The 26,676-nt window shown below is 50.9% G+C and overlaps 2 protein-coding genes, 1 long non-coding RNA gene and 1 pseudogene across 6 annotated transcripts in view; 1 reads left to right on the top strand and 3 right to left on the bottom strand.

Moving 5' to 3' along the window:
• Window positions 1-2,821, top strand: part of RPA2 (replication protein A2) — a 342,664-nt gene extending 339,843 nt beyond the window's left edge. For both annotated transcript variants that reach the window (XM_050795800.1, XM_050795801.1), the window contains 3 exons: window positions 26-133; window positions 317-411; window positions 2,113-2,821. In XM_050795800.1, coding sequence (XP_050651757.1) covers window positions 26-133; window positions 317-411; window positions 2,113-2,197 — 288 coding nt within the window. In that variant the 3' untranslated portion in view covers window positions 2,198-2,821. The remainder of the gene's footprint in view (window positions 1-25; window positions 134-316; window positions 412-2,112) is intronic.
• On the bottom strand, window positions 2,353-4,028 carry LOC126958531 (uncharacterized). The gene is made up of 2 exons (XR_007727212.1): window positions 3,440-4,028; window positions 2,353-3,108 (listed from the first exon to the last, which is right to left on the bottom strand). It is a non-coding gene; the product is annotated as an uncharacterized LOC126958531 (long non-coding RNA).
• A 4,509-nt stretch (window positions 4,029-8,537) lies between these two features.
• On the bottom strand, window positions 8,538-23,276 carry THEMIS2 (thymocyte selection associated family member 2). Of its 2 annotated transcripts, XM_050794957.1 has the most exons (6): window positions 23,146-23,276; window positions 19,472-19,612; window positions 14,825-15,235; window positions 11,859-12,934; window positions 9,448-9,604; window positions 8,538-9,032 (listed from the first exon to the last, which is right to left on the bottom strand). In XM_050794957.1, exons 1-6 carry the CDS (start codon window positions 23,237-23,239, stop codon window positions 8,977-8,979), a joined length of 1,935 nt encoding a protein of 644 aa, XP_050650914.1. In that variant the 5' UTR covers window positions 23,240-23,276; the 3' UTR covers window positions 8,538-8,976. The 2 variants fall into 2 exon arrangements, with proteins under 2 accessions (XP_050650914.1, XP_050650920.1); XM_050794963.1 differs by lacking the exons at window positions 8,538-9,032; window positions 11,859-12,934 and having other exon boundaries at window positions 9,468-9,604.
• LOC126958304 (uncharacterized) lies at window positions 9,715-11,844 on the bottom strand (annotated as a pseudogene). The gene has a single exon (XR_007727160.1). The product of XR_007727160.1 is annotated as an uncharacterized LOC126958304 (transcript).
• Window positions 23,277-26,676: the final 3,400 nt, after the last annotated feature.

Genomic DNA, 26,676 nt, shown 5'->3' with positions numbered 1-26,676 from the left:
ATTGTTAACTTATTTCTTAATTCAGCCCTCAGCAGGGAGAGCACCTATCAGCAATCCAGGAATGAGTGAAGCAGGGAACTTCGGTGGGAATAGCTTCCTGCCAGCAAATGGCCTCACTGTGGCCCAAAACCAGGTAAACTCCACCAGAGTGGCTTCAGAAATACAAAACACAGACAGTCTTAAATTTTGTTATTTCCTTGATGAGCTAAGATTGTTTGAATACCTGGTTTATTTCTTTCCTATAAAGGGACTCAGGTTTGCAAAGGGGTGGCTGATCCAAAATAATTGCGAAAATCTTTCTGATTTGAATCTTCAGGTGTTGAATTTGATTAAGGCTTGTCCAAGACCTGAAGGGTTGAACTTTCAGGATCTCAAGAACCAGCTGAAACACATGTCTGTATCTTCAATCAAGTAAGTATTTGATTTTCATGAGCTCAGGCTCTGGAATTGTACCTGTTTCCCCTCACAAGTGTTTCCTGATAGTGAGAAGTGAGTTTTAAAAGTAAAACTTGGCGGCCGGGCATAGTAGCTCACGCCCGTAATCTCAGCACTTTGGGAGGCCGAGGCAGGTGGATCACCTGAAGTCAGCAGTTTGAGACCAGCCTGGCCAGCATGGTGAAAACCCTGTCTCTACTACAAATACAAAAATTAGCCGGGCGTGGTGGCCTCAATGATCGCACCGCTGCGCTCCAGCCTGGGTGACAGAGTGAGAGTCCATCTCAAAAAAAAGTAAAAGTTCGCCAGGCACTAGCTCATGCCTATAGTTCTAGCACTTTGGGAGGCTGAGATGGGCAGATTGCTTGAACTCAGGAGTTCAAGACCAGCCTGGGCAACGTGGCAAAACCTTGTCTCTACAAAAACAATAAAAACAAATTAGCCGGGCACAGTGGCGCATGCCTGTAGTCCCAGCTACCCAGGAGGCTGAGGTGGGAGGATCACTTGAGCCCAGAAAGTCGAGGCTGCAGTGAGCCATCATTGTGCCACTGCACTCCATCCTGAATGACAGAATGAGACTGTCACACAAAAACAACTACAACCCTGGTGGCAGAATGGAAATTGTTCAGCTATGGAAAAACAGGAAAAAGACTATGCACCAAAATGGTGCTACCCATCACATCACTTATTCAGCAAATTTTTTCATTCAGCAGACACTAAGGACCATTATATGTAAGGGATATATAATAATTCTGAGCAAAAAGTTGACCTGATTTCCTTATGGGATTTAGACTGGAGGAGGGAAGTCCTTAGCTCCTGGTCCTCAGGTGTACAGTCCTGTTGCTGTTACTGTCCCCATTGTGGACATGAGTGTATTACACTATCTGGACCTTATTAAACAACCAGTCCTTCCAACACCCTTATCCTGATTCCATCTTAGACAAGCAGCCTCCTGATTCCAGTGTAGTAAACCAGTCAAACACACTGACTTATGGTGATGGTGCTTGTGATAGTTATTTGTTACTATAAATCAATTGACCTGCCAGGCCTAGATAGAAAAGGAATACTCAGGACTAATTCCATTTCCTGTCCTGTAAAATAAGGATAATAATTCCTATCTCAGAGTTACTGTGCTGATGAGGTAGAGAACTGCTGTCACTTAGGTGCTCCGTAGATTGTGGCTATTAAATACGTTACTGACACTAACCCTGAGGACCTTGAAGAGTTTGAAGGTTTCAGTGTTTCCTTTGCTTCCCACAACTTGACTTCCCAGAGGGGGACCAAAGGGATTTCAGTGTGTGGCTGGAAAAGGGGAACTTTTAAAGACAGCTCTTTTTACCAGGAGATTTTGTGTGCAAGTGTGACTACAGCTTTAGATCCTCGTTTTCCTGCTTAGACTGTGTTTAAGTGAGGCCCTGTTGTCTTTCCTTTACACAGTTTGGGAGAGGGATCCAAGATAGCCCTAATAGCCAGTGTCTCCATGAATAAGCTCTGTTTTGCTATTTTACTGGCATTTCTCCCTGTGAGAGCTTTCTGTGTACAAAATACTTGTGAATTCTTAGCTAAGGTAGAGAGTTGGGAGATAAGCGAAGTTTGCATATTTGGCCATATCCAAAAGGCAATTTCCTTCTGAATTGGCCTGAAAATGACTTTTTTTTTTTCTTTCTTTCTTTCTAGGCAAGCTGTGGATTTTCTGAGCAATGAGGGGCACATCTATTCTACTGTGGATGATGACCATTTTAAATCCACAGATGCAGAATAACTGGATCTAATTGGGTACCTGAGATATTTTACAGCTGGACCTAGTTTCAAAATCTATTGTCTCCGGCTCTGCATATGTTTGGCCACGTGGCTTCTAGGAAGTAGGTTTCATCTATCTAAAGGTCTCCTCTGACATCCTTTTGAAACTTACTGCTCTTCTGTTTTGTTTTGTTTTGTTTGAAGCTCAGAGGGAGATGGGCAATTGACAGGGATGCAATCCAGGGTGGGATTTCTTGAGGAAGTTACAAATAAGCTTGTTACCACAGCAAGATAGGTGGAATTGGAAGGATGCTACCAGGAGAGTACTTACATAGTGCTCGGGAGTTTCTCTTCTTAAAATGTTTGCTGCTGAAAGATGAGCAGGACCAGGGCCTTATAGGCAGAGCCCTAGCTGAGAAACCTGCTGGCCTCTGCCTGTTTTTGTTTCCCACTTTGGTTGTGTGGCATTACTTTCAGAATTGCACTTTCCTGCTTGTCATGACTGCTTGACACACTTGTCATGACATGTGTTTCTGTGAACATGAAGTTCTGCGGTGGTGGCCTCCAGGGGCAGAGGAAAGGAAGAAGTGTTACTGCATTTTGTACAAAATAAGTACATTCGTATGTTTAATAAAACAGTTCTATTATAGCAACTTGTAAAAATGTTCTCATTTTTTCTTTCTGAGCAGTGTAGTGACTACTTTATCATCTGAGGCAGTGTAACATAGTGAAACTTGGATTTGAATTCTGGCTTTCCCACTTTTTAGTTAGAATCTTGAGCAGGCTATGTCAGCTCTGAGAACCTCCATTTCCTGGTTTACAAAAAGAAAACAACGTCATTTCCCCTGGGTTTGTTATGAAGATTGAATAAAACACATAGTCTGTAAAGCGTCTACATCTAGCATTGCCACTTAAAGGGATTAGAGAATGGACCTTTTTTTTTTTTTTTTTTTTTTTTTTTTTTTTTTGTTGAGACGGAGTCTCGCTCTTGTCGCCCGGGCTGGAGTGCAGTGGCCGGATCTCAGCTCGCTGCAAGCTCCGCCTCCCGGGTTTACGCCATTCTCCTGCCTCAGCCTCCCGTGTAGCTGGGACTACAGGCGCCCGCCACCTCGCCCGGCTAATTTTTTGTATTTTTAGTAGAGACGGGGTTTCACCGTGTTAGCCAGGATGGTCTCGATCTCCTGACCTCGTGATCCGCCCGTCTCGGCCTCCCAAAGTGCTAGGATTACAGGCTTGAGCCACCGCGCCCGGCCTGAGAATGGACCTTAATGTGAACTCTTTGGCAGTGTGTGATCATGTAACTGAATCAAATAGCTACCCATTTGACCTCAAGATGAGACTTTCCAAAAGCCTATAGTCATTTTTTGGCCAACTTGATCGGCTGTTTCTTACAGAAAAAGAAACTAGTTCAAAGATGTTTTTGACAACTCCTGAAAGTAATCTACATCTTGAATAAAAGAACCAATTTTGAGATAAAGTTAGCAAGGTGTAACATCCAAATAAGAATTCTCTGCTTTAGGCTGGGCGCAGTGGCTCACACATGTAATTCCAGCACTTTGGGAGGTGGAGGCGGGCGGATCAAGAGATCGAGACCATTCTGGCCAGCACGGTGAAACCCCGTCTCTACTAAAAGTACAAAAATTAGCCGGGCGTGGTGGCACTTGCCTGTAGTCCCAGCTACTCGGGAGGCTGAGGCAGGAGAATCACTTGAACCCGGGAGGCAGAGGTTGCAGTGATTGGAGATCACACCACTGCACTCCAGCCTGGCGACAGAGTGAGACTGTCTCACAAAAAAAAAAAAATAAAGAATTCTCTGCTTTAACTCTTTCTAAATGAGATCTAGCAGCTGTGTAGAGAAGGCCCCACCTACTTGGTTTCTAAGAGTGAATGAATGTGTGGTTGTTTTCTATACATGCAGAGTTGTTAACATCTGCGGAACTATGCAAATGTGTGAAACGCAGCAGCAGTTCATTTGCAAGTGTGTTCGTTGTTGGTTATGTTCTCAAAGAAAGAACATTGGCTAAAAACAAGTAAAATCATATATATTTGAATTTGGAATGTATGACAGGATACTTTCATGGCTGGTAAACTTCTCTTTCTAGTTATCAAGCTGGTGCCCTCAAATGGGCAAAGCAGTAGCAGTACTTCTATAGGTGGAAGTGGTTTTCTTTTTTATTTTATTTATTTATTTTTTTTGAGACGGAGTCTCACTATATCACCCAGGCTGGAGTGCAGTGGCCGGATCTCAGCTCACTGCAAGCTCTGCCTCCCGTGTTCAAGTGATTCTCCTGCCTCAGTCTCCCGAGTAGCTGGGACTACAGGCGCCTGCCACCATGCCCAGATAATTTTTGTATTTTTAGTAGAGACGGGGTTTCACCGTGTTAGCCAGGATGGGTCTTGATCTCCTGACCTCATGATCCGCCTGCCTTGGCCTCCCAAAGTGCTGGGATTACAGGCATGAGCCACCGCGCCTGACTGGTTATATTTTTATAAAAATCTGATGACAACTTAGCAGTTAGCAACTGCTTGTTAATTTAGTGCTTGTTGGATACCTGCTGTATCAACCTGTAGGTCAGGTACTAGGAATATCAAGCACAATAAGAGATTGGCGTCACGGGACCGGCTGGTTCAGCATTCCCAGCAGCACAGAGTAGTTGCTCGGCAGTGCTGGATTCCCTGCCATCTCGCCATTTCCACAGTCTCACCGGAGTTGTGTGATTTCTGACCGCTGCTGGGACCTGTGGGATGAGCACAGCCAGGAGAGCCTGCCACTTCTCAGAATGAAACTCTAGCCTTTGTAGAGCTTCTGCTCTGCTCAGGCAGGACAAACTTGCATCTTGGGCATTTGTGATCCACCCGATAGGTCAAATGTACAGTGTTCTCTTGGCCCATTGTTGAGATAGCCGTGTGACCCAGGTTCTTAGAAGCCGCCAGTGTCACGGCCTAGCAATGGGGCCAGCCTGCTCATGGAAGAATCCCTACATATACAGGTGGGAAATGAGGCTCCTTGGAGAATCGTACTACTTTATTGGGTTTAACTAGAGGAAAACCACTAAGAATTAGTGTCTGGTGTGGATTAATAGATTTGATTTTAAAAATGCAGTTGGCAGAAGTCCAACCCATTGATAAGTTTTTGAGCATCCATCTCCAGGTTATAGTCATTTGTATAGCAATTATGTCTACTACTGTATTGGTATGTTAAATATAATGATTCAAAGAAATGAGAAAGAATATTAAAAATCAATATGGGGTTGGGCACAGTGGCTCACACCTATAATCTCAGTACTTTGAGAGGCCGAAGTAGCAGGATCACTTGAGGCCAAGAGTTTGAGACCAGCCTGGGCAACATAACAAGACCCGCCATCTCTAAATAATAAATGTGAAAGGAGTTCGAGACTAGCCTGACCAATATAGAGAAACTCCATGTCTACTAAAAATACAAAATGAGCGGGGCATGGTGGTGCATGCCTGTAATCCCAGCTACTCGGGAGGCTGAGGCAGGAGAATTGCTTAAACCTGGGAGGCGGACGTTGCAGTGAGCTGAGATTGTGCCATTGCACTCCAGCCTGGGCTCAAAATTCAGTCTCAAAAGAAAAAAAAAAGGGCTAGGCGCAGTGGCTCACGCCTGTAATCCCAGCACTTTGGGAGGCCGAGGCGGGTGGATCACGAGGTCAGGAGATCGACACCATCCCGGCTAACACGGTGAAACCCCATCTCTACTAAAAATACAAAAAATTAGCCGGGCGTGGTAGTGGGTGCCTGTAGTCCCAGCTACTCGGGAGGCTGAGGCAGGAGAATGGCGTGAACCCAAGAGGTGGAGCTTGCAGTGAGCCGAGATGGTACCACTGCATTCCAGCCTAGGGGACAGAGCAAGACTCCGTCTCAAAAAAAAGAAAAAAGAAACTAGCCTGGCCAACATGGTGAAACCCCGTCTCTACTAAAAATACAAAAATTAACTGGATATGGTACATACCTATAGTCCTAGCTACTTGGTAGTCAGAATCGCTTGAACCTGGGAGGCGGAGGCTGCAGTGAGCCAAGATGGTGCCACTGCACTGCAGCCTGGGCCACAGAGACTCCATCTCAAAAAAACAAGAAACAAGAGAAAACATTCACAGGTGTGGCTTTCAAGCCCAGCTTTTGCTGCTGTGAAATTTTTCTCACTGCAGCATTTGGCTACTCAGCCCTTTTTTTTTTTTTTTTTTTGAGACGGAGTCTCGCTCTTTCACCAGTGGTGTGATCCCCGCTCACTGCAACTTCACCTCCCCGGTTCAAGTGATTCTTCTGCCTCAGCCTCCCGAGTAGCTGGGAGTACAGGTGTGTGCCACTACACCCAGCTAATTTTTTGTATTTTTAAAAGTAGAGATGGGGTTTCACCATGTTGGCCAGGATGATCTCAATCTCTTGACCTCATGATCTGCCTGCCTTGGCCTCCCAAAATGCTGGGATTACAGGTGTAAGCCACTGCACCCAGCCTATTGAGCTCATTTTATAGGAACTGGTAGCCCTCTTTTACCCCTGCTTTTGTCGCTTTATTACTCATCTTGCTCAATTTTGTGCCAAGAGTAAATGCAAATATGGAAGTGAAAACTATTGGCATTTTGCACATCACCCTAGCCCCTGGGGATTCTGTGCCAAGGAGGAACTTTCTGTCTGACTTTCTTGCCCGTTGCTTTTCCCTACAGTGCTCTCTTCCTCAGGGTCCTCCTTTGCAGTGCAGGTTGACCTCTCTGGAGAAAGGCATGGGAGCTGATGAGCAGATGAGGATGGGGTGTCAGACCCTGGGGACTGGCCCAGCAGCCTGTAGGAGCCACTCACTAGTCACCTGGAGAACTCCACGCTGGAGTATGGAGGCCCGGAGGCCTAGAAAGTGCCAGTGAGTCCAGACAGCTCAGCGAGATGTTACGCAAAGGAAGGACACACCCAGGGGCAATTCCCTAGAAACCAGGAAGTGGGCACCTCACCCTCTAAGTTCCCATCTCAGCTGGAGTCTCAGATCACCTCTTTGTCTCCTGTCTTTGCTGTCTGCAACTGCATCATCCATAAACCAAAGTCCCACCACTTAAGAGGAAATGTGGCCTGTGGTCTTGTCTCACTGAACAGGCCTTGACTGCCTCTGAAAACTGAGTTAGTCTCTACATGGACAAAGGCTTGTATTATCTCCACTAAAGAAAAGGAGGCCCGTCAACCAGTCACCGTACTCTTATCTCCACAGTCTAGGGATATGGTATATTTTTAACACTGGGATGTATTCTATGACTAGGAAACATTGTGGAGGGGTGGAAAGAGTATAGACTTTAGAAGCAGGACAGCTACACGATCTTGCTCAATAATGATACATGTTTGTTGAATGTTTACTATGTGCCAGGCACTGTACTAAATGCTTTACAAAGATTATCTCATTTGATCCTTAAACCAGTCAGTCTTCTGAGGTAGTAACTATAGTTTCATTTGACATGTCAAAAAACTGAAACTTAGGTTAAAATAACTCAGCCCTGGCTGGTACGTAGCAAGCTGGGATCCTAACCCAGTCTCATACTTTCCAAGTCCTCACCCTTAACTGCAACTGGTCAGCATCCTAAGGTACTTGACCACGCAACCTGTTCCCTAATCTTTAAAATCAGGCCATTCTAGAAAGTTGAGGATTTGGATATGATTTGTAAGTGCCTGGCACACAGTCGGAACTTAATAAATGATACCGTTCTCATTTGTATAGAAGCTCAGGTGTCATTTTTATTCTATAGTTTTTTGTTTTTTTGTTTTTTTGGTTTTTTTTGAGACGGAGCCTCGCTCTGTCGCCCAGGCTGGAGTGCAGTGGCTGGATCTCAGCTCACTGCAAGCTCCGCCTCCCAGGTTCACGCCATTCTCCTGCCTCAGCCTCCCGAGTAGCTGGGACTACAGGCGCCCGCCACCTCGCCCGGCTAGTTTTTTGTATTTTTTAGTAGAGATGGGGTTTCACCGTGTTAGCCAGGATGGTCTCGATCTCCTGACCTCGTGATCCACCCGTCTCGGCCTCCCAAAGTGCTGGGATTACAGGCTTGAGCCACCGCGCCCGGCCTATTCTATAGTTTTAAAATGAAATAATCTTGGATAGTCACTTACAACTTTGACGACTTTAACCACCTGATGAAACCTGCCAGTTTTCTGTAGCCTCAGGTCTCCATAAAGTTCTTCTTAAATTGGCTCCTCTCATTTCACCACCAGCTTTTGGGGCCCAAGGTCCTAAGATTGTGCTCTTGAAGCCAAGTTCTCACATTAATCCATATGACCCCTGTTTACTACGTGCAGATCTATCAGGCTAGGTGCTACAGAGATGAGGAAGACAGTCCGGGCCTCCCGGGGGCTTAGAGTTTGGGGGTGAAAGTGGGGGTGGCAGATGTTGACAAAATCTCCCATGCAGTGTGATCAGGATGGAATCCCTTTCACTGAGAGGCATTGGCACGGAGCTGCTATCACCAAGGTTGATGGCCTCGGATTCCCCTCTGCACCCACCAGTGGGACAGCTGGGGTTGCAGGATTGAGAGGAACCCTGCTGGCTGCTCTGCATCCCAAGGCTCTGAGACTGAGGGAGTCACGTGGGAGATGTTAGGTCCAAACCAGCCCGCCCTAAGTAGCAAGAATCTAGAACCTGAAGGAAGCTGGTGCAGTGTCCATTAAATCTGTTTCCACAAAGCTACTCCCCATCCGTCTGCAGCTCAGTTTCTGTGAGACCTTGCCCGAGGTCTTTTAGAGGCTGAAAACGGTTGGCTGCCGTCGGATTCCCTGAGAAGCAGCAGTTAGGAAGCATGGTTCCTCCAGCACTTAGATGGTTTTCTGAAAGTGCTCAACTATTTCTTCATAATCATGTTCATCATCATCTGCAAAAGAGTCCGAGTCAATGAGGATCTTTAGCATTAGGCAAGTTCCTTCCCTTCTGTAGGGCAGTTTCCTCAGCTGTTCAGGGTAAGAGTTGGCCTGAATGCTCTGCGGTCTTTGCTAGCCTAGAAACCACAATTTGTTCTGTCTCAACAGTTTGCAACCCTTTCATTTTCTTGTATGCCGCAGGGAGGGTAGTCTGTTGGGGACTGAACTCATTTTCCTTGCCAAAGCCCTAGAGCCCATGGGAAAGACAGTAGGAACCTTTCTACCCGAGCCCACCCCATAGAGGCCTGTCCATCAAACTGGGACCACAGAAGGGTCTGTCCCCAGGCAGGGCCATCAGAGGTAAAGGAAGCAGCAAGGTAGGGAGGGGAGACACAAGGACAAGGGTGAGCAGCGCCCACAGGGACTCACCTGGATCCTGCCTTTGGGGCTTAGCGGGCCTGTGGCCCTTCCTGTGGGCCGGAATCTTCCTGTACGTACTGGAGCCATCCTTGGTGAACTTTGGCAAGGTCTTCGCCTTGGGTTTGGGCAGCAGAGCGTGTTGCTGCAATCCTAAGACTTGAGAAGACTTTGGGGGAAAAAGCAGAAATCAGCAGGGTCTCAAGAAATGGGGAAGCAGAGTCTACGAAAAACGGTCATTTACGTTAAAAGTGTCACTTCCTCTGCTTCTCTCTCTACTTCCTTTTCAGGCTATGACTTCTCGAGACCCCTGGTGTTTTTGCTACACGCATGTGAAATATTCTCTGGCAAGGGAGAAAGGGATCAGGGTAGAAAATGAGGATAGGGTTGGGGGCTGGAGACAGGGTGTTCCTGGGATTCCCCACTTAGGAATTCGGTCAATGTCCTTTAATTCTCTTGCTGAAGGGGAAAAAAGCAAAGTGGGGATACCTTAAGAAAGCAGCCGCAAAGCCTCATGACGGCGCCTGAGCTGAGGAGGCCCAGAAGGAAGACTACTGCCACTGCGCTCCCCCATGTGCCAGATGCTACGTGACGTCTGCCCTTTCATCCTCAAGTCACCCTCTGGTTTCAATTCCCAGTTTATGTAGGAGAGAAAGTGTGCCTTGTCAAAGGTCACACGGGGATCCACAGCAGGGCCAAGGTTTGGACCCAGGGCCACGCCTGTGACCTGTAAAGGCAGCGGTCTTGGCGCCACACCATGCTTTACAGAGCGTGTGGCACAGCTCCCTGATCAGCACCAAGATTTCGACACACAAAGGGGAAAAGTTGTTCCAGGGTGACAGCAGTGACCGGGCCCAGAGTCCCTCCATCGGGAGCCAAGAAGCGGGCTGAGGTCTGTGGGTTTTGGAAAGTACACTTTTCAGCACTGGCACAAGGCCTGTGTTTCGGATGTCTCAGTCCAGCCATTGTCAGAAAATGACTTCCCATGCTCACCCCACAGATAAAAGCCTCTTCTGGGGCTGAGACCACTCAGGAGTCATCTTGTAACTTCCACTGCCACCTGCTGCCTACCACACATGACTGAATACAGTCACCCAAGATCCCAAAACAAGAGCTGGTGATAGTAAAGTTGTTTGATCTGTCTCATCCCCTCCCGTTCTCAGCAGACCACAGTAGTTAGAAGCTCAGGCTGTGTGGTCAGACCTAACTGCAAGCCCTGGCCCTGCCACTTGCTGGCTGTGTGATTTCAGGTAAACTACTTTACCTCTCTGTGCCTCTGACCTTCTCAACTGTGAAGCAAGACACCGGTGTGTAACTCAGAAGCACTGTGAGAATTGGTTGGGACAAAGCGTATCAGGGGCCTGCCACAGAGTAAGCAAGTCACAGAAAGCAGCTAGCACAACAGCAGCTGCAGAGGATATCTATCACCGGTCTACTGGTGAGAAAAAGGACGCTCGGAGGAGTACCCAGCACAGGCACAGAGTAAGGGAACCGGAATATAAACTTGGTCTTTCTGGCCCCATGCCTGGCTCTTTCCCGCTCATCTGTGATTCTCTTTGGCCCGTTTAGCAGGTACTCTCTGGCCTTGGAGCAGGGAAGGTCCCTGCCCCCACAGAACTCTTTCCAGTCAGAGACTCAGGTAGGACTCAGTAAAAGTGTGTTCTGAGCTATGCAGAGCATGCAGTGGGAGTACAGAAGAGGAGGCAGGACCACCGCTGCTGAGTGGGAAATCGAGTCCTGCCTTGCCTGTGAGCCTAGAGGGGGAAGAACACTGTTGGCAGAAGGCCCGGGTGTGGGGCTGGGAAGCAGCAGTCCCAGTGCCATGGGGGAGCTGCGGGCACGTCTCTCGCTGGAGCGTGGACAGCAGAGTGGGTGGAGGAAGATGGGTCAGGGGCGGTGCGACAAGTCAGCTTATAAAGGACCCTGGATGCCATGTTAAGGGGTTTGCATCATCCCACGATGATAGGCAGCCACAGAAGGTTCCAGAAGATGGAGCTGTGGCCCATCAGTGACTAAGAAAGGAGTTAGAAGGCCTTTCTGACAGCTTTCAGAGGCTGCTGAAGCAGTTTAGGAGAAAAATGATGAGGCTCGAACTAGGAAGTGAAGGCAGCAGTAGTGGAGAGAGGAAAGCACCATGAACTTGGAGTTGGACTGTCCATGGCCAAGTTCAGTCCTCCCACTTATTAACAGGGACCCTGGTCGAGTCTCAGGGTCTCCGAGTCCTCGTTTTCTCAATCGTAAGATACTGATAATCACGCCAACCTCGGGATTAATTGTGAGGTGGAATGAGAATAATGGGTGCAAAGTGTGCAAGTTTATAAACTACAAGTTTACACATTTGCAAGAGAAACATGACAGATGTGACAAAGAAGCAGTGATCCCAATAGGTGACCCCTCCCTGCCCTCTGGGATTATACTGGTACCTTGACGCCTCCCTCCTGGGTGCTGTGTCTCCTCTGCTTGCTGAGGCCCTGACTTTTAGGGGGCCTGGGTGGGGGGGCTTGGATCTCACAGGCTGGTAACTTCCGAAGACGATAATAGAAGGTGTCTGTCAGCTCCTCCACTGTGGCCATGGGGAGAGACCCCTCTGGCCAGTCTGGCTGCCCCTTGGCCTCCACGACAGTCAGGTCCAGCCACCGGGGAGGGATCTCAAAGCACATCCCAGGCTCAGAGTCCAGGCTCACCACCAAGAATGGCTCTGTGATCTTCTCCTCCAGCCGCAGGCCCAGGAAGGAGGTCAGAGGGTCAGTGGGATGGCTGCTGTCCTTGGCTACCACCTTGACCTCACAAGGCAGCGAGAACTGGGCAGTCAGATCCGCCAGGCTGTAGCGCCGACTATCACTCATCTCCTCCACGAAGCTGCCAGGGAAGTGGAGGGGCAGCAGGACCCGCTCTGGGCTCTCTGCCTCCTCTTCACACTCTTCCTCCTCATCCTCCCCAGCCTGGTCACTCAGCCGCTGGCAAACCAAGACGTCCAGGTCATTGCCCTGGGCCCCATGGGCCTGGCCAGCCCCCAGCACCTCCAGCCGGTCACCCACAGCCAGGGACGTGAACTCGGGATTCTCCTCCCTCTCACCCTCACAGTCCTTAGTGGCCACCACCCGGAGTGGCTGGCCTGGCTGGAAAGCACCTAGGAGGTCATAGGCCGTGGGGAACTCCCTTGGCCGCCGCCGCAGCTTGCCCTGGTAGGCCCCTGACACCAGGAAGTGCCTGGGCACCTTGCGGCCCTTGCTTGAGGCCAGGACCCGCCAGGGTGGTGAGGCTAGGCCATAGATGCAAAGCCTCTGGCCTTTCTGCAAGGAGCCCAGCCACGGGCTGAGGAAGATGGGACGGCGCTCAGGAACCTCCAGGATCTCCGTGGACAGGGGGAAAGGGCCTTGCCGGGCCAGGACCTCGCTCAGCAGCAGCGGTTTGATGAAGTGGACATGCTGGGAGGAGGCGGTGACGTCCTCCACATCGACCTCCAGGGTGGAAGGGATCTTGACAATGGTCCTGCGCACTGTGGAGAGGGGCAGCTCAGTGGCACTGCATGCCACCCCAGGAGTGGCCCCCACCCCAGGCATAGAGCATCGGCTGGGCCGGCTGGCCTCCTTCCCACTGCCGCCTTTTCTTTCTTTTTATTCATTTATTTATTTTATTTATTTGTGGTTTTTTTTGAGATGGAGTTTCGCTCGATCTGGAGTTTCACTCTTGTTGCATGGGCTGGAGTGCGATGACACGATCTCGGCTCACTGCAACCTCCGCCTCCCAGATGCAAGCAATTCTCCCACCTCAGCCTCCCGAGTAGCTGGGAACACAGACGCCCGCCACCTCGCCCGGCTAGTTTTTTGTATTTTTTAGTAGAGACGGGGTTTCACCGTGTTAGCCAGGATGGTCTCGATCTCCTGACCTCGTGATCCGCCCGTCTCGGCCTCCCAAAGTGCTGGGATTACAGGCTTGAGCCACCGCGCCCGGCTGGCCCATCCTTTTTTAAAAAATTTTTATTTTTATTTTTTCTTCCTCCAAGTATTAAGAAAAAATAAAAACAAATTTTAAAATTATTATTTTTAGGCTGTGCTCGGTAGCTCACGCCTGTAATCCTGGCACTTTGGGAGGCCGAGGTGGGCGGATCACCTGAGGTCAGGAGTTCCAGACCAGCCTGGCCAATATGGCGAAACCCTGTCTCTACTAAAAATACAAAAAAATTATCTTGGCATGGTGGCAGGCGCCTATAATCCCAGCTAGTAGGGAGGCTGAGGCAGGAGAATCGCCTGAACCCAGGAGATGGAGGTTGCAGTGAGCTGAGATCAACCATTGTACTCCAGCCTGGGTGACAGCAAGATTCTGCTTCAGAAAAAAATGAAAGAGATGAGGTCTCGCCCTGTTGCCCAGGCTGGAGTGCAGCAGTGTGATCATAGCTCACCACAACCTTGAACTCTTGGGCTCAAGTGATCCTCTTGCCTCAGCCTCCCGAGTAGCTACTACTACAAGCACTATGCCTAGCTAATTTTTTAAAAAAATTCTTTGTAGGCCGGGCGCGGTGGCTCACGCCTGTAATCCCAGCACTTTGGGAGGCCGAGGCGGGCGGATCACAAGGTCAGGAGATCGAGACCACGGTGAAACCCCGTCTCTACTAAAAATACAAAAAAAAAAAAAATTAGCCGGGCGCGGTTGTGGGCGCCTGTAGTCCCAGCTACTCGGGAGGCTGAGGCAGAAGAATGGCGTGAACCCAGGAGGCGGAGCTTGCAGTGAGCCGAGATCGCGCCACTGTACTCCAGCCTGGGCGACAGAGCCAGACTCCGTCTCAAAAAAAAAAAAAAAAAAAATTCTTTGTAGAGATGGGGATCTTGCTATGTTGCCTAGTCTGGTCTGGAACACCTGAGATCAAGCGATCCTCCAAAGTGCTGGTATTACATGCGTGAGCCACTGCGCCTGGCCCAGCAGAGATAATTTGAGCATCAATAAGAATAACTGGCCAGGCACAGTGGCACACACCTGTAATCCCAGCACTTTGGGAGGCCGAGGCGGGTGGATCACCTGAGGTCAGGAGTTCGAGACCAGCTAACATGGTGACACTCGTTTCTACTAAAAATACAAAAAATTAGCTGGGTGTGGTGGTGCATGCCTGTAATCCCAGCTACTCGGGAGGCTGAGTCAGGAGAATCACTTGAACCGGGGAGGCAGAGGTTGCGGTGAGCCGAGATCGCACCATTGCACTCCAGCTTGGGCAACAAGAACGAAACTCCATCTCAAAAAAAAAGAATAACTTCAGTGTAATACAGAGGAAGCAACCTGAAGTTCCAGCTGATCCTCAGGGATGGGGTGGGGGTGTCTTCCATCAGAGCAGCTCCCGGGGGCACCCCTCTTTCTCTCCCCCAGCTGCCCCCATCCACCTGCCCAGGCAACTCACTGTGCATGATGGCTTGGATCTCATACTGGGGCCGCAGGATCAGGGAATGCCAGGGCAGGGTGGGGCAGGTGAGGACGAGATCCTTCAAGGCTGGATCCTGTAGGACCTGGAGCAGAGTTCGAGGGGCACTGGGCTCCCATTTCCGGAAGGGCCCCTTCTGGGATAGGGGCAGGTGCAGGATGACCTGTTGACCCTCCAAGCCCACGACACAGCGGGCACAGCGGATCCCGAGGTGCATCACCACAGCCTCAAGCATGAGGAGCTGGTCCTCAGTCACCACCCTGCCCTCTGTGACAATCCTGTGGGTCGACATGAAGCAAGTGGGCAGCTGCTTGGAGCTCTGAGTTGTGGCAGAGACCAGCTCCTCCAGGGTTTCGTAGCTCTGTGGGGTGTTGAGGGGAGTGAAGTAGCCTGTGGGGGACAGCAGAGAGCAGGTGGGTCATTGTGGGGTGTCAGAGTGGGGCAGGCCCTTGCCAAGTCCGGACCCCAGTCTGGCCCTGCAGATGACCCAGCCAGAATCCCCCGGGAACAGGTGTCAATGAGGGATTTGCATCTGGACATCTGGGCTGCAGGGCTGAGGGACACAGGGCAGAAAGTGGCGGTGCATGAAGGGACAGGGAGAGACAGGAAGTAGGGACCGAGAGAGACTTGTCACCAGAGACACAGAGAATGGAAGAGGGACACATTCCCTGACAGACACACTAGACTTCCACACTCTCCTAGCTCGTGACCCCACCTGCCTCTAACTGCCATCTTAGCCTTTCCTCCAGAGGCCTCCCCATAGCTCCGATCTCACGCATCCAAAACCTACCATCCCTCTCTCCCAAACTAACATCCCAGGAGGTGCTGGCCAGAGCCACCTCAGACCACCCACTGTACCCCCTGCATCCTGGCTGCCACTACTGACTGCCCAACTGCCCCTCACTCCCTTCCTCCAGCCCCCACCCATTCCACCACCAGCTGGCCTAAACACCTCGCTTCCGGACATGATACCTCTTTGGGGAAGCAGGTGTTTCCTGCCCCAAACCTACAACCTGAAGCTAATCGAGGAAACACCGCACAAGCCAGGACTGAGAGATATTCTACACAAGTACTGGTCTAGATGCTTCAAAATGTCAACGTCAAGACAAAGGCAGAGGAACTGCTCCAGTCTGAAGGAGAATGAAGAAACAGGACAATTGAATATGATGTGTGATCTAGGACTAGACTCTGGATTGAGGGGAAAAACTGCTATAAAGCATATTATGAGGATAGTTGCTGGAATTCAAATATAGACTGTGGATTAGGCAGTAGTACTGTACCAAAATTAAATTTCCTGAATTTGATCATTGAACCATGTGAATGAATGTCCTTGTTTTGGGGAGATACTATAATACTTAGGGGTAATATATAGATGTAAAAGGGATCATGTCTGCAATTTGCTCTTAAATGGTTCAGAAAAAACATATCCATATATACACATATAGTAATATGTTCATATGTGTGTGTGTATGTGTGGAGAGAGGGAAACACATGTAACAAATGTTTAACACTTGATGGAGAAAAAAGGAAACCTGAGGCTGTTTTTGGCCAGGTACACTGGCTCACACCTATGATCCCAACACGTTGGGAGGCTGAGGCAGGAGAACTGCTTGAACCCAGGAGTTCCAGACCAGCTTGGGCAATATAATGAGACCTCATCTCTACAAAAAATTTAAAAATTGGCCAGGCACGTTGGCTCACACCAGTAATCCCAGCACTTGGGAGGCTGAGGCGGGCAGATTGCTTGAGCTCAGGAGTTGGAGACCACCCTAGGGAATATGGTGAAACTGTCTCTACCAAAAATACGGAAAAAAATGCCGGGCGCCCTGGCTCACACCTGTAATCCCAGCACCATTTTTTTTTTTTTTTTTTTTTTTTTGAGACAGCGTCTCACTCCGTTGCCCAGGCTGGAGTGCAGTGGCGTGATCTCGGCTCACTGCAAGTTCCGCCTCCCGGGTTCACGCCATTCTCCTGCCTCAGCCTCCCAAGCAGCTGGGACCACAGGCGCCCGCCACCACGCCCGGCCAATTTTTTGTATTTTTAGTAGAGACATCTCGATCTCCTGACCTCGTGATCCGCCCGTCTTGGCCTCCCAAAGTGCTGGGATTACAGGCATGAGCCACCGCACCCGGCCTGTAATCCCAGCACTTTAGGAGGCCAAGGCGGGCGGATCACAAGGTCAGGAATTGAGACCAGCCTGGCCAATATGGTGAAACCCTGTCTCTAAAAATACAAAACAATGAGCTGGGTGTGGTGGCGCATGCCTGTAATCCCAGCTACTCGGGAGGCTGAGGCAGGAGAATTGCTTGAACTTGGAAGGTGGAGGTTGCAGTGAGCCGAGATCATGCCACGGCACTCCAGCCTGGGTGACACAGCGAGACTCCATCTCAAAAAAAAAACACAAACAACAACAACAACAACAAAATGAGCTGGGCACAGCAGCACAGACCTGTAGTCCCAGCTACTTGGGAGGCTGAGGCAGGAGGATTGCTTGAGCCCAGGAGATGGAGGTTGCAGTGAGCTTAGATCATGCCACTGCACTCCAGCCTGGGCAACAGAGCAAGTCTCAAAAAAATAAAAATGCAAACAAAAAATTGGCTGAGCGTGGTGGCCCAGGCCTATAATCCCAGCTACTCAGGAAGCTGAAGTGGGAGGATCGCTTGAGCCAGGGAGGCAGAGGTTGCAGTGAGCCGTGATTACACCACTGCACTCCAGCCTAGGTGACAGAACAAGACTCTGTCTCAAAAAAAAAAATTAATGAATCTGGATAAAGGATGTACAGGAGTTCTAGCAAATTCTAGGTCTGTAAGTTTAAAATTATTTCAAAAGAAAAAGAAAAAAAAACTCAAAATATAAAATACATCGCTTCCATATTAAAAACATCATTGGGGCCGGACATGGTGACTCACACCTGTAATCCCAACACTTTGGGAGGTCGAGGCAGGAGGATCGCATGAACCTAAGAGTTTGAGACCAGGCTGGAGAACATAGCAAGACCCTGTCTCTACTAAAAACAAGAAACAAAAAAACCTCATTGGCTCTTCAGTGCCTTCAAAATAAAGAACAGTGTCAGCACACCACATAGCCCCCAGGTGGTGTGGCTCCTGCGGCTCCCCACACAACGTGCCCCTAACCCAGAAGCCACACTCTCCGGTGTTGGGCAGGCAGTCACATAACAGCCAGTCCTCAGAGTGTGCCTGCTTTGTACCAGGTGCCCCCCCCCACTTTTTTTTTTTTTTTTTTTTTTTTTTGAGACGGAGTCTCGCCTTATTGCCCAGGCTGCAACCTCCACCTCCCAGGTTCAAGTGATTCTCGTGCCTCAGCCTCCTGAATAGCTGGGATTATAGGTGCCCCCCACCATACCTAGTTAATTTTTGTATTTTTAGCAGAGACAGAGTTTCACCATGTTGGCCGGGCTGGTCTTGAACTCCTGACCTCAGGTGATCCACCTGCCTCAGCCTCCCAAACAGCTGGGATTACAGGCATGAGCCACCAGTCACCGTACCCAGCCTGTCCCAGACCCCTTTCTAAGTGCTGCATACATATCAGCTCATTTCATCCTCATATCAAGCCTAATCACCCTCATTACAGAAGAGGAAACTGAGGCCCGGAGAGGTCCCAGGAACTTGCCTAGCTTGCCCAAGGCCACTGGGATTCAATTCCAGGCCTCTGGCTTCAGGGTCCATGCCATGGCCCACCACACTACTTGCCTCTTAAAATAATTGAGCTCTGGCCAGGCGCAGTGGCTCACGCCTGTAATCCCAGCACTTTGGGAGGCTGAGACGGGCAGATCACAAGGTCAGGAGATCGAGACAGTCCTGGTTAACATGGTGAAACCCTGTCTCTACTAAAAATACAAAAAAAAAAAAATTAGCTGGGCATCGTGGCAGGCGCCTGTAGTCCCAGCTACTCAGGAGACTGATCCAGGAGAATGACGTGAACCCAGAAGGCGGAGCTTGCAGTGAGCCCAGATCACGCCACTGCATTCCAGCTTGGGTGACAGAGCGAGACTCCATCTCCAAAAAATAAAAATAAATAATAATAATTGAGCTCCTTGGGGTCTCCTGAGCACCAAATGTGCACGTGCTACTCCCTGTGGCTGGGATCTTTCTTCTGGTTCATATGCCACCTCCTCCAGGAAGCCCTCACAGACCCTGAGGCAGGTTACTCTTGCTCAGATCCCTCTAAAGCTTATGCCTCCTTTTACTGTTGCCCTCCTCTCACTGTCATCCCGGAAGCTCTCCACTGGAGAGGGTGGCACCTGGTTCATCCTGAGTCCCACACCCACAGCCCCCCACACAAAGCTTGGCACACATGGGTGTCTGCAAATGTTTGGGGAGTGAATGTGTGAGTGAACACAGAGACAGGCACCTGGACAGGGCTTGGAACACAGGCAGGTGTGACCAGAGACCGAGAGGGAGAGGGCGCAACCTCTCTGAGTCCAGGGCATTGTAGACCCTCTGAGGACATCCCCACCCTTGAGGCTGGGTTGTGGTGGATATGAGGGCCTTGGGAGCAAACCCAGAGGGGAAGGAGTGACTGCTGGACGTGGCAAGCCCACGAGCAGCTGGCAGATGTGCCAGGAGGGTGCTGGGGCACGTGGGGAGGCAGAGGTGCCCACCTTACCCTGGAAGTTGCAGGGGAGCTCCATGGTCTGGCTGGTCCTCGGGTTCTCACAGACCACCTTCTGGAGGCGAACCTGGGTGACCTTGATCAGGTCCCCTGTGGAGAGGCAGCACTCATTCCCAGAGATCTCATAGATGGAGCCTGTGGAGACAGGGACTCCGTTTCCCCGCTGGACAAGGGCCAAGCGCTGGGCAGCCTGTGACCTGGGGCCCAAGAAGCTGTGCTCTGCCATGCCTTTGCACATGGTGCCTGCTGCCTGGCATGCCCTGCTCTGTCGTTCCTGCCTCATTCCCACAGGTTCACTCATCCTCAGCTGTTCTTGCCCCTCCTAGCATCGGTACGCCCCACTGTGGCACACTTCTCTGGCCTTTTTCACCCCTGTGCCTCCTTCACTGAGTTCCCAGGCAGGGCTGATCTGTCTCAACATCACTGCAGCCAGCACAGGGCTTGGCCTCTGAGTATGTGTTAAGTCCACAAATCGATAAACAACTCAGTGAATCACCCTCTCTGAGCCTGAGGGAGTTGGGATTCCCTTAGTGTACAGCTAAAAAATCAGGCTCAGAGAGGGGTCAGTGGCTCCCTGGAGATTACCGGGGCCCAGAGCCGGCACCCAGCCCTCCTAGCACCCTGGAAAATAGAGGGACACTGACAGAGTGAGGCTAGTGGGCAAAGCTCTGCTTTCCTGGTTTAAAGTGTGTAAGTGGTGTCGAGAACACAGAAGGTGCTCAATAAAGCTCTCTCCTGCGTACACGGAGTGCAGTCTCTCCGTCCAGCTAATGGAGGACAACAGACTACGTGGCAGGACCTTGAGGCCACCTGACCCCAGCCCCACCCACAGGGCAGCCCCAACATCAGTCCTGAGAAACTGATGAAAACCTCCCCATGTACCCCCAGGAAAACACCCCCTGGTCATAAATCACAGTGCGTTTACAATGTCAGGGCGTGGGCCTTCCAGACTGCTGAGAACAGCAACTGTGGTGCTACAGATACCCAGCACCACGCCAAGGGCTACTGATGCGTCACTGTATTTAAGACCCATGACTGCTCTTGCGGAGACAGGCAGTTTCAATTTCCTACATGATGAAACGGCTGGCTGGGCGTGGTGGCTCACGCCTGTAATCCCAACACTTTGGGAGGCCAAGGCGGGTGAATCACCCGAGGTCAGGAGTTCGAGACCAGCCTTGCCAACATGGTGAAACCCCGTCTCTACTAAAAATACAAAAATTAGCCCGGCGTGGTGGGGGCGCCTGTAATCCCAGCTACTCGGGAGGCTGAGGCAGGAGAACTGCTTAAACCCAGGAGGCAGAGGTTGCAGTGAGCTGAAATCAGGCTACTGCACTCCAGCCTGGGTGACAGAGGGAGACACCATCTCAAAAAAGAAAAAGAAAAAGAAACAGCCTCGCAGGGGTTGAGTAGGTTGTACATGATGATCAGGTAATAGGAGGCAGAACTAGAAGTTATGGCTGGGTGCGGTGGCTCATGCTTGTAATCCCAACACTTTGGGAGGCTAAAGTGGGAGGACTGCTTGAGGACAGGAGTTCAAGACCAGCCTGGGCAACACAGGCCTCGTCCTTTTTTTTGAGACAGAGTCTCACTGTCGCCCAGACTGGAGTGCAGTGGTGCAATCACAGTTGATTGCAGCCTCAACCTCCCAGGCTCAAGCAATCTTCCCACCTCAGCCTCCCGAGTAGCTGAGACTATAGGCATGTGCCATCACACCTGACTAATTTTTTTATTTTGTGTACAGACACAGTCTCACTATGTTACCCAGGTTGGTCTTGAACCTCTGAGCTCAAGTGATCCTCCTGCCTCAGCCTTCCAAAGTCCTGGGATTACAGGCATGAGCCACCACACCCTGCAATTTTTTATTTTAAAATTTTTTGTAGACGTGGGGTCTCACCATGTTGCCAGGACTGATCTCCAACTCCTAGGCTCAAGCAATCCTCCCACCTCGGCCTCCCAAAGTGTTGAGATTACAAGTATGAGCTATCACACACAACCTATGTTCTATTAAACAAAAAACAGGGCCTGATGTGGTGGCTCATGCCCATAATCCCAACAGTTTGGGAGGCTGAGGCAGGCAGATCACTTGAGTCCAGGGGTTTGAGACCAACCTGGGCAACATGACAAAACCCTATCTTTACAAAAAATACAAAAATTAGCTGGACGTGGTGGTGCATGCCTGTGGTCCCAGCCTCTCAGGAAGCTGAGGTGGGAGGATCACTTGAGCCCAGGAGGTCGAGGCTGCAGTGAGCTGTATCGTGCCACTGCACTCCAGCCTGGGCAACAGAGCCAGACTCTGTCTCAGAAAATTTTAAAAAACCTAGGTTGAACCCAGGGTGTTTGCCTCCAGAGCCAGTGCTCCTAACCACGCAGCCAAGCACATCCGAGTGCCCTGCCAGACACCTGCCCCTGTTGGCAAGGCCATCTGTCCTCTACACTCACCCACCCCACCCACACACCCACACCCTATCATGGCCTTCTCTAGTCATTATCACTCTGACTTCCACCACTTCCACCACCCCGTATCAGGCAGGATGAGGAAACAGGTGTTGTAACACCAGCAGGCAAGGGGTGCTGGGAGGACGGAGACACTTGGTCCTGGGCTGGGGGAAGAGCAAACAGATCCCAGGTGCCTGCCTGCAGAAAGCCCCTGGAGGTAGAGTCAGAATTTGAACCCAGATCTGCCAGATTCCCAAGAGGACGTGGAGAGATCCACTGCGAGGTGGTGGCCCCGGGCAGGACCCTCCATGTGGGACTTCCTTGGTCTAGGACCCCACTTGGGACCGAAAACATTGCTGGAAGCTGGTGAGACACAGCGTTTTCCTGCAGCCAGGAAACAGGATGAGGCCTCAAGCCTCAGTTTGCTCTCTAAGGAAGGAACCCGCACCCCCACACAGCATCTCTCACCTCCACCTCCATCTCCCCTGCTCGGTGGCCCACGGGTCCTCCCTCCCCACAGAACAGCCCTGACCACCCATCCACTGTGCTGTCCTCCCCTGCCTTCCACTGTCTATTAGTGCCTCACCTCTTGCTCCTTCAGGCAATGACTAGTGACTGTGCGCCTCCTGCGTGCCCATCCCTGTGAACCAGGGCGCTGTGGGCAGGCAGCAGATGTACCGGGGCGTGCAAGGAGCATAGAGCCGGGAAGGCTTCAGGGAGGAAGGGCCATTTAAGCTGAGAACTGAAGAGTTGATCAAATCAAGTACTGCCCATGGTCAAAGAGGGCCAAGGTGGACGCAGGGACTGAAGGAAGGCAGTGTAGAGGAGGGCCAGGGGGAGGAGTGGGAGGCCACAGACGGGAAGACTGACCCTGCACTTCAGAATCAAGACGCAGCCACGACCACCAGCGCCCTAATGTGTCTCAGCGGTCGGACCTCCGTCCCATGCGCACCGCGAGGCCACCTCGGAGTGGCCCGGCTGCATCCACCTCCCGCGCCTGAACCCACTAACTTTTCACCACCCTGCGGGGCAGGTCAGCGGTCCCCATTCCACGAAAGCAAAAGCCGAGGTCCAGAGAGGTTGAGGGTGGCCCCAAATCACACAGCTTGGCCAGTGGCAGCGTCGGGATTTGAACCCGGCGGCAGTTTTCCCAGATTGCTAACGCCTTCTCGGGGTCTCTGCCCCCGCCCCACACCGAGGGAGTGTTCGGAAGGGTTCCAGCCCCCGCTCACCCTCGAAGTAGACCCCCGAGCAGACCCGCAGCACGCGCGGGAGGGTCTCGGGGTCCAGGGCGCGCACGAAGTCCTGAAGCGGAACCGGCTCCATGGTCACCACGGCTCTCTGGGCGCAGACTGAGGGGCCGGCGAGCGATCCCCGGGAGCCCTGCAGCCCCGCCCCACCGACACCCCGCCCCGCAAGCCGAAGCCCCGCCCCGCCAGCCCGCGGGAGCCCTGCAGCGCGACCCCGCAGAAGCCCCGCCCCGCCGAAGCCCCGCCCCTGCCCCTGCAGTACCCTATGGGGGAGGGGCGATGATGAAGATGAAGTCCCAGACGCCCCCTCAGCAGTGCTCCCGGTTAGAAAAATGGGACACGGCCCGACTTGTTCTGCGTCTCATAGGAGGGACATGCCCCTGCCCTTTGGGTTTGAGGAGGGAAATGTAGTGTCAGAGCTCCGGAATGTCCCTCCAGGACACTCCATGGTCCTCTATCGGAAACCTCCTGGTGAAGCGGAACTCAATACCTCTCCAGAACTCCCAAACTCTTTCGATAATTATTGCCCACGTTGGCCTCAAACTCGTGGACTCAAGTGATCCTCCCACTTCGGCCTCCCAAAGTGCTGGGATCACAGGTGTGAGCCACCGCGCCAGGCCTCGCCAATTCTAGTTAAAAATTCTTCCTAAGGCTAAAGAGAAATCTGCTTAGGGGCCGGACCAACCACTTATCCTGACCCCACAGGCTCGGGATAAGCCTTTTCCATTTCCCTGTCCCTCAGGAGTCAGACCAACATAGGTTCAAATCCCAGGTCTCCTCTTGCTCGTTATATGACGTTAGGTAAATCACTTTGATTGTCTGAACCTCAGTTTCCTACTCTCTAAAACAGAGAGAAGAGGGCCAGGTGCGGTGGCTCACACCTATAATCCCAATACTTTGGGAGGCCAAGGCGGGTGGATCACCTGAGGTCAGGAGTTTGAGATCAGCCTGGCTAACACGGTGAAATCCCATTTCTACTAAAAATACAAAAAACAGGCCTAGGCTCAAGCCTGTAATCCCAGCACTTTGGGAGGCCGAGACGGGCGGATCACGAGGTCAGGAGATCGAGACCATCCTGGCTAACACATTGAAACCCCGTCTCTACTAAAAAATACAAAAAACTAGCTGGGCGAGGTGGCAGGCGCCTGTAGTCCCAGCTTCTCGGGAGGCTGAGGCAGGAGAATGGCGCAAACCCGGGAGGCGGAGCTTGCAGTGAGCTGAGATCCGGCCACTGCACTCCAGCCTGGGCGACAGAGCGAGACTCCGTCTCAAAAAAAACAACAACAACAACAATACAAAAAACTAGCCAGGCGTGATGGCACACACCTCTAATCCCAGCTACTCGGGAGGCTGAGGCAGGAGAATCGTTTGAACCTGTGAGGCAGAGGTTGCAGTGAGCCAAGATTGTACCATTGCACCCTAGCTTGGGCAACAAGAGCTAAACTCCGTCTCAAAAAAACAAAAACAAAAACAAAAAAACAGGGAGAAAAGGCTGGGTGTGGTGGTTCACGCCTGTAATCCCAGCACTTTGGGAGACCGAGGCAGGAGGATCACTTGAGACCAGGAGTCGCAGACCACCCTGGGCAACCTAGCTCTTAAAAAACCTGTCTCTTAAAAAATGAAATAAAATAAGGCCAGGCATGGTGGCTCACGCCTATAATCCCAACACTTTGGGAGGGTGAGGCGGGCAGATCTCCTGAGGTCAGGAGTTCAAGACCAGCCTGGCCAATATGGCAAAACCCTGTCTCTACTAAAAATACAAAAAGTTACTGGGCACGATGGCTCATACCAGTAATCTCAGCACTTTGGGAGGCCGAGGCAGGCAGATCACCTGAGGTCGGGAGTTCTAGACCAGCCTCACCAACAGGGAGAAACCCTGTCTCTACTAAAAATACAAAAGTAGCCAGGCGTGGTGGCACATGCCTGTAATCCCATCTACTCGGGAGGCTGAGGCAGGAGAATCACTTGAACCCGAGATGGGGAGTTTGTGATGAGCCGAGATCGCACCATTGCATTCCAGCCTGGGCAACAAGAGCAAAACTCCGTCTGAAAAACAACAACAACAACAACAACAACAACAACAACAAAAACTAGCCGGGCATGGTGGTCCATGCCTGTAATCCCAGCCACTTGGGAGGCTGAGGCAGGAGACTCGCTTGAACCTGAGGGGCAGAGGTTGCAGTGAGCTGAAATCACACCACTTTACTCCAGCCTGGGCAACAGAGCAAGACTCCATCTCAAAATAAATAAATAAATAAATAAATAAAATATCTAGGCATGGTGGCATGCATCTGCAATCTCAGCTACTCAGGAGGCTGAGGCAGGAGGGGCTGCAGTAAGCTATGATCATGCCACTGTACTCCAGCCCCAGCCTAGGCAACAGAGTGAGACCCTGTCTCTAAAAAAATAAAAAATAATAAAATGGGAGAAAGAATTATATCTCAGCAGATTGTGAGGATTGAATAAGATGACATAGGTATTGTGCAAAATGCTTTAGTTTTTTTGTCACTGTAAAAGTAACAGAAGACTTTTAATCAGAGATAATAACAAAAGTTTAAAATAAAATGAATACGTTCTAACTAAAGAACATTTCATAAATTAAAAGCGGGCAGTCTTTACCCACCACCCAAAATACTTACCACTAACATTTTGTTGTGTTTCTTTCTAGTTTTTTTTTTTTTGGGGGGAGACGGGTGGGCGGTCTCATTCTGCCACCCAGGCTGGTGTGCAGTGGTGCGCACGCAGCTCACTGTAGCCCCCAACCTCCTGGCTCAGGCTTCACAAAAGTGAAGGGTCTTGCCTAAGGTCATGCCAAGTGGAGACACTGGGATTTTAACCCGGCTCTGCTAGGCTCCTCCTGCAGGCCAGAGAAAATGTCAGTTCTTCATTTCTTTCCCGGGTGTTTAAGCAAATTGTGGCAGTTTGATGGATTTCGGCTCAGCCCAGTTATGTCTAGAATTTCAGTAGTGGATGGGTTTTGGAGATAGAGCTGGGCTCAAACCCTGGCTCCACTACTTCTTAGCTGTGTGACCTTGGGCAAGTTCCATACCCTCTCTGAGCCGCCGTCTCCTCTCCCTCTGTACAACGAAGGCTGGCAGGAGCCAGGTGTTGGGAAAAATGTTAGTGTAACCCAGGCACATGGGAACATGCCCAGTGCCCCGTATCTACGATCATTACATGATATCGTTCTTTCCCAAGACCTCCTGTGCCTCTGACACTAGCTCTCATTGTCTTTATTTCTCCAAACACTCTGCTTTCTATTTGAAGAAATAAGACAATGGGAACCTGACTTCCTTGCGGCTGCCCATGTAATGGAGGAACTAAAATCTGAACTGAGCCTGCAGGTGGTCACGGCCCAAGCCCTTTTCACTTCCCCAGGTTGGGAGCACCAGCCTGGGGATCTCTCCTTGGCTCCTCAAGAGCTGAATGGTGCGGAGAATGCAGCTCAGGTTCCCACAGCAGGGCAGGGGCAGAAAGGAAGTCCCCCCATCCACCCACCGCTGTGAGGAGGAT

Source organism: Macaca thibetana, chromosome 1 (genome assembly GCF_024542745.1).
Source record: "Macaca thibetana thibetana isolate TM-01 chromosome 1, ASM2454274v1, whole genome shotgun sequence".
Lineage (NCBI taxonomy): Eukaryota > Metazoa > Chordata > Mammalia > Primates > Cercopithecidae > Macaca > Macaca thibetana.
Note: the sequence above shows the minus strand (reverse complement) of the source record. Positions and strands in the feature narration are given on the sequence as shown.

Excerpts from the sequence above, each read along its gene's own strand:
- THEMIS2 (XM_050794957.1), bottom strand. The coding sequence starts at position 23,239 with ATGGAGCCGGTTCCGCTTCAGGACTTCGTGCGCGCCCTGGACCCCGAG. Across the intron at positions 19,613-23,145 it reads CTCGGGGGTCTACTTCGAGG|GCTCCATCTATGAGATCTCT; the intron begins GTGAGCGGGGGC and ends CTGTCTCCACAG. Across the intron at positions 15,236-19,471 it reads GCTCCCCTGCAACTTCCAGG|GCTACTTCACTCCCCTCAAC; the intron begins GTAAGGTGGGCA and ends TGTCCCCCACAG.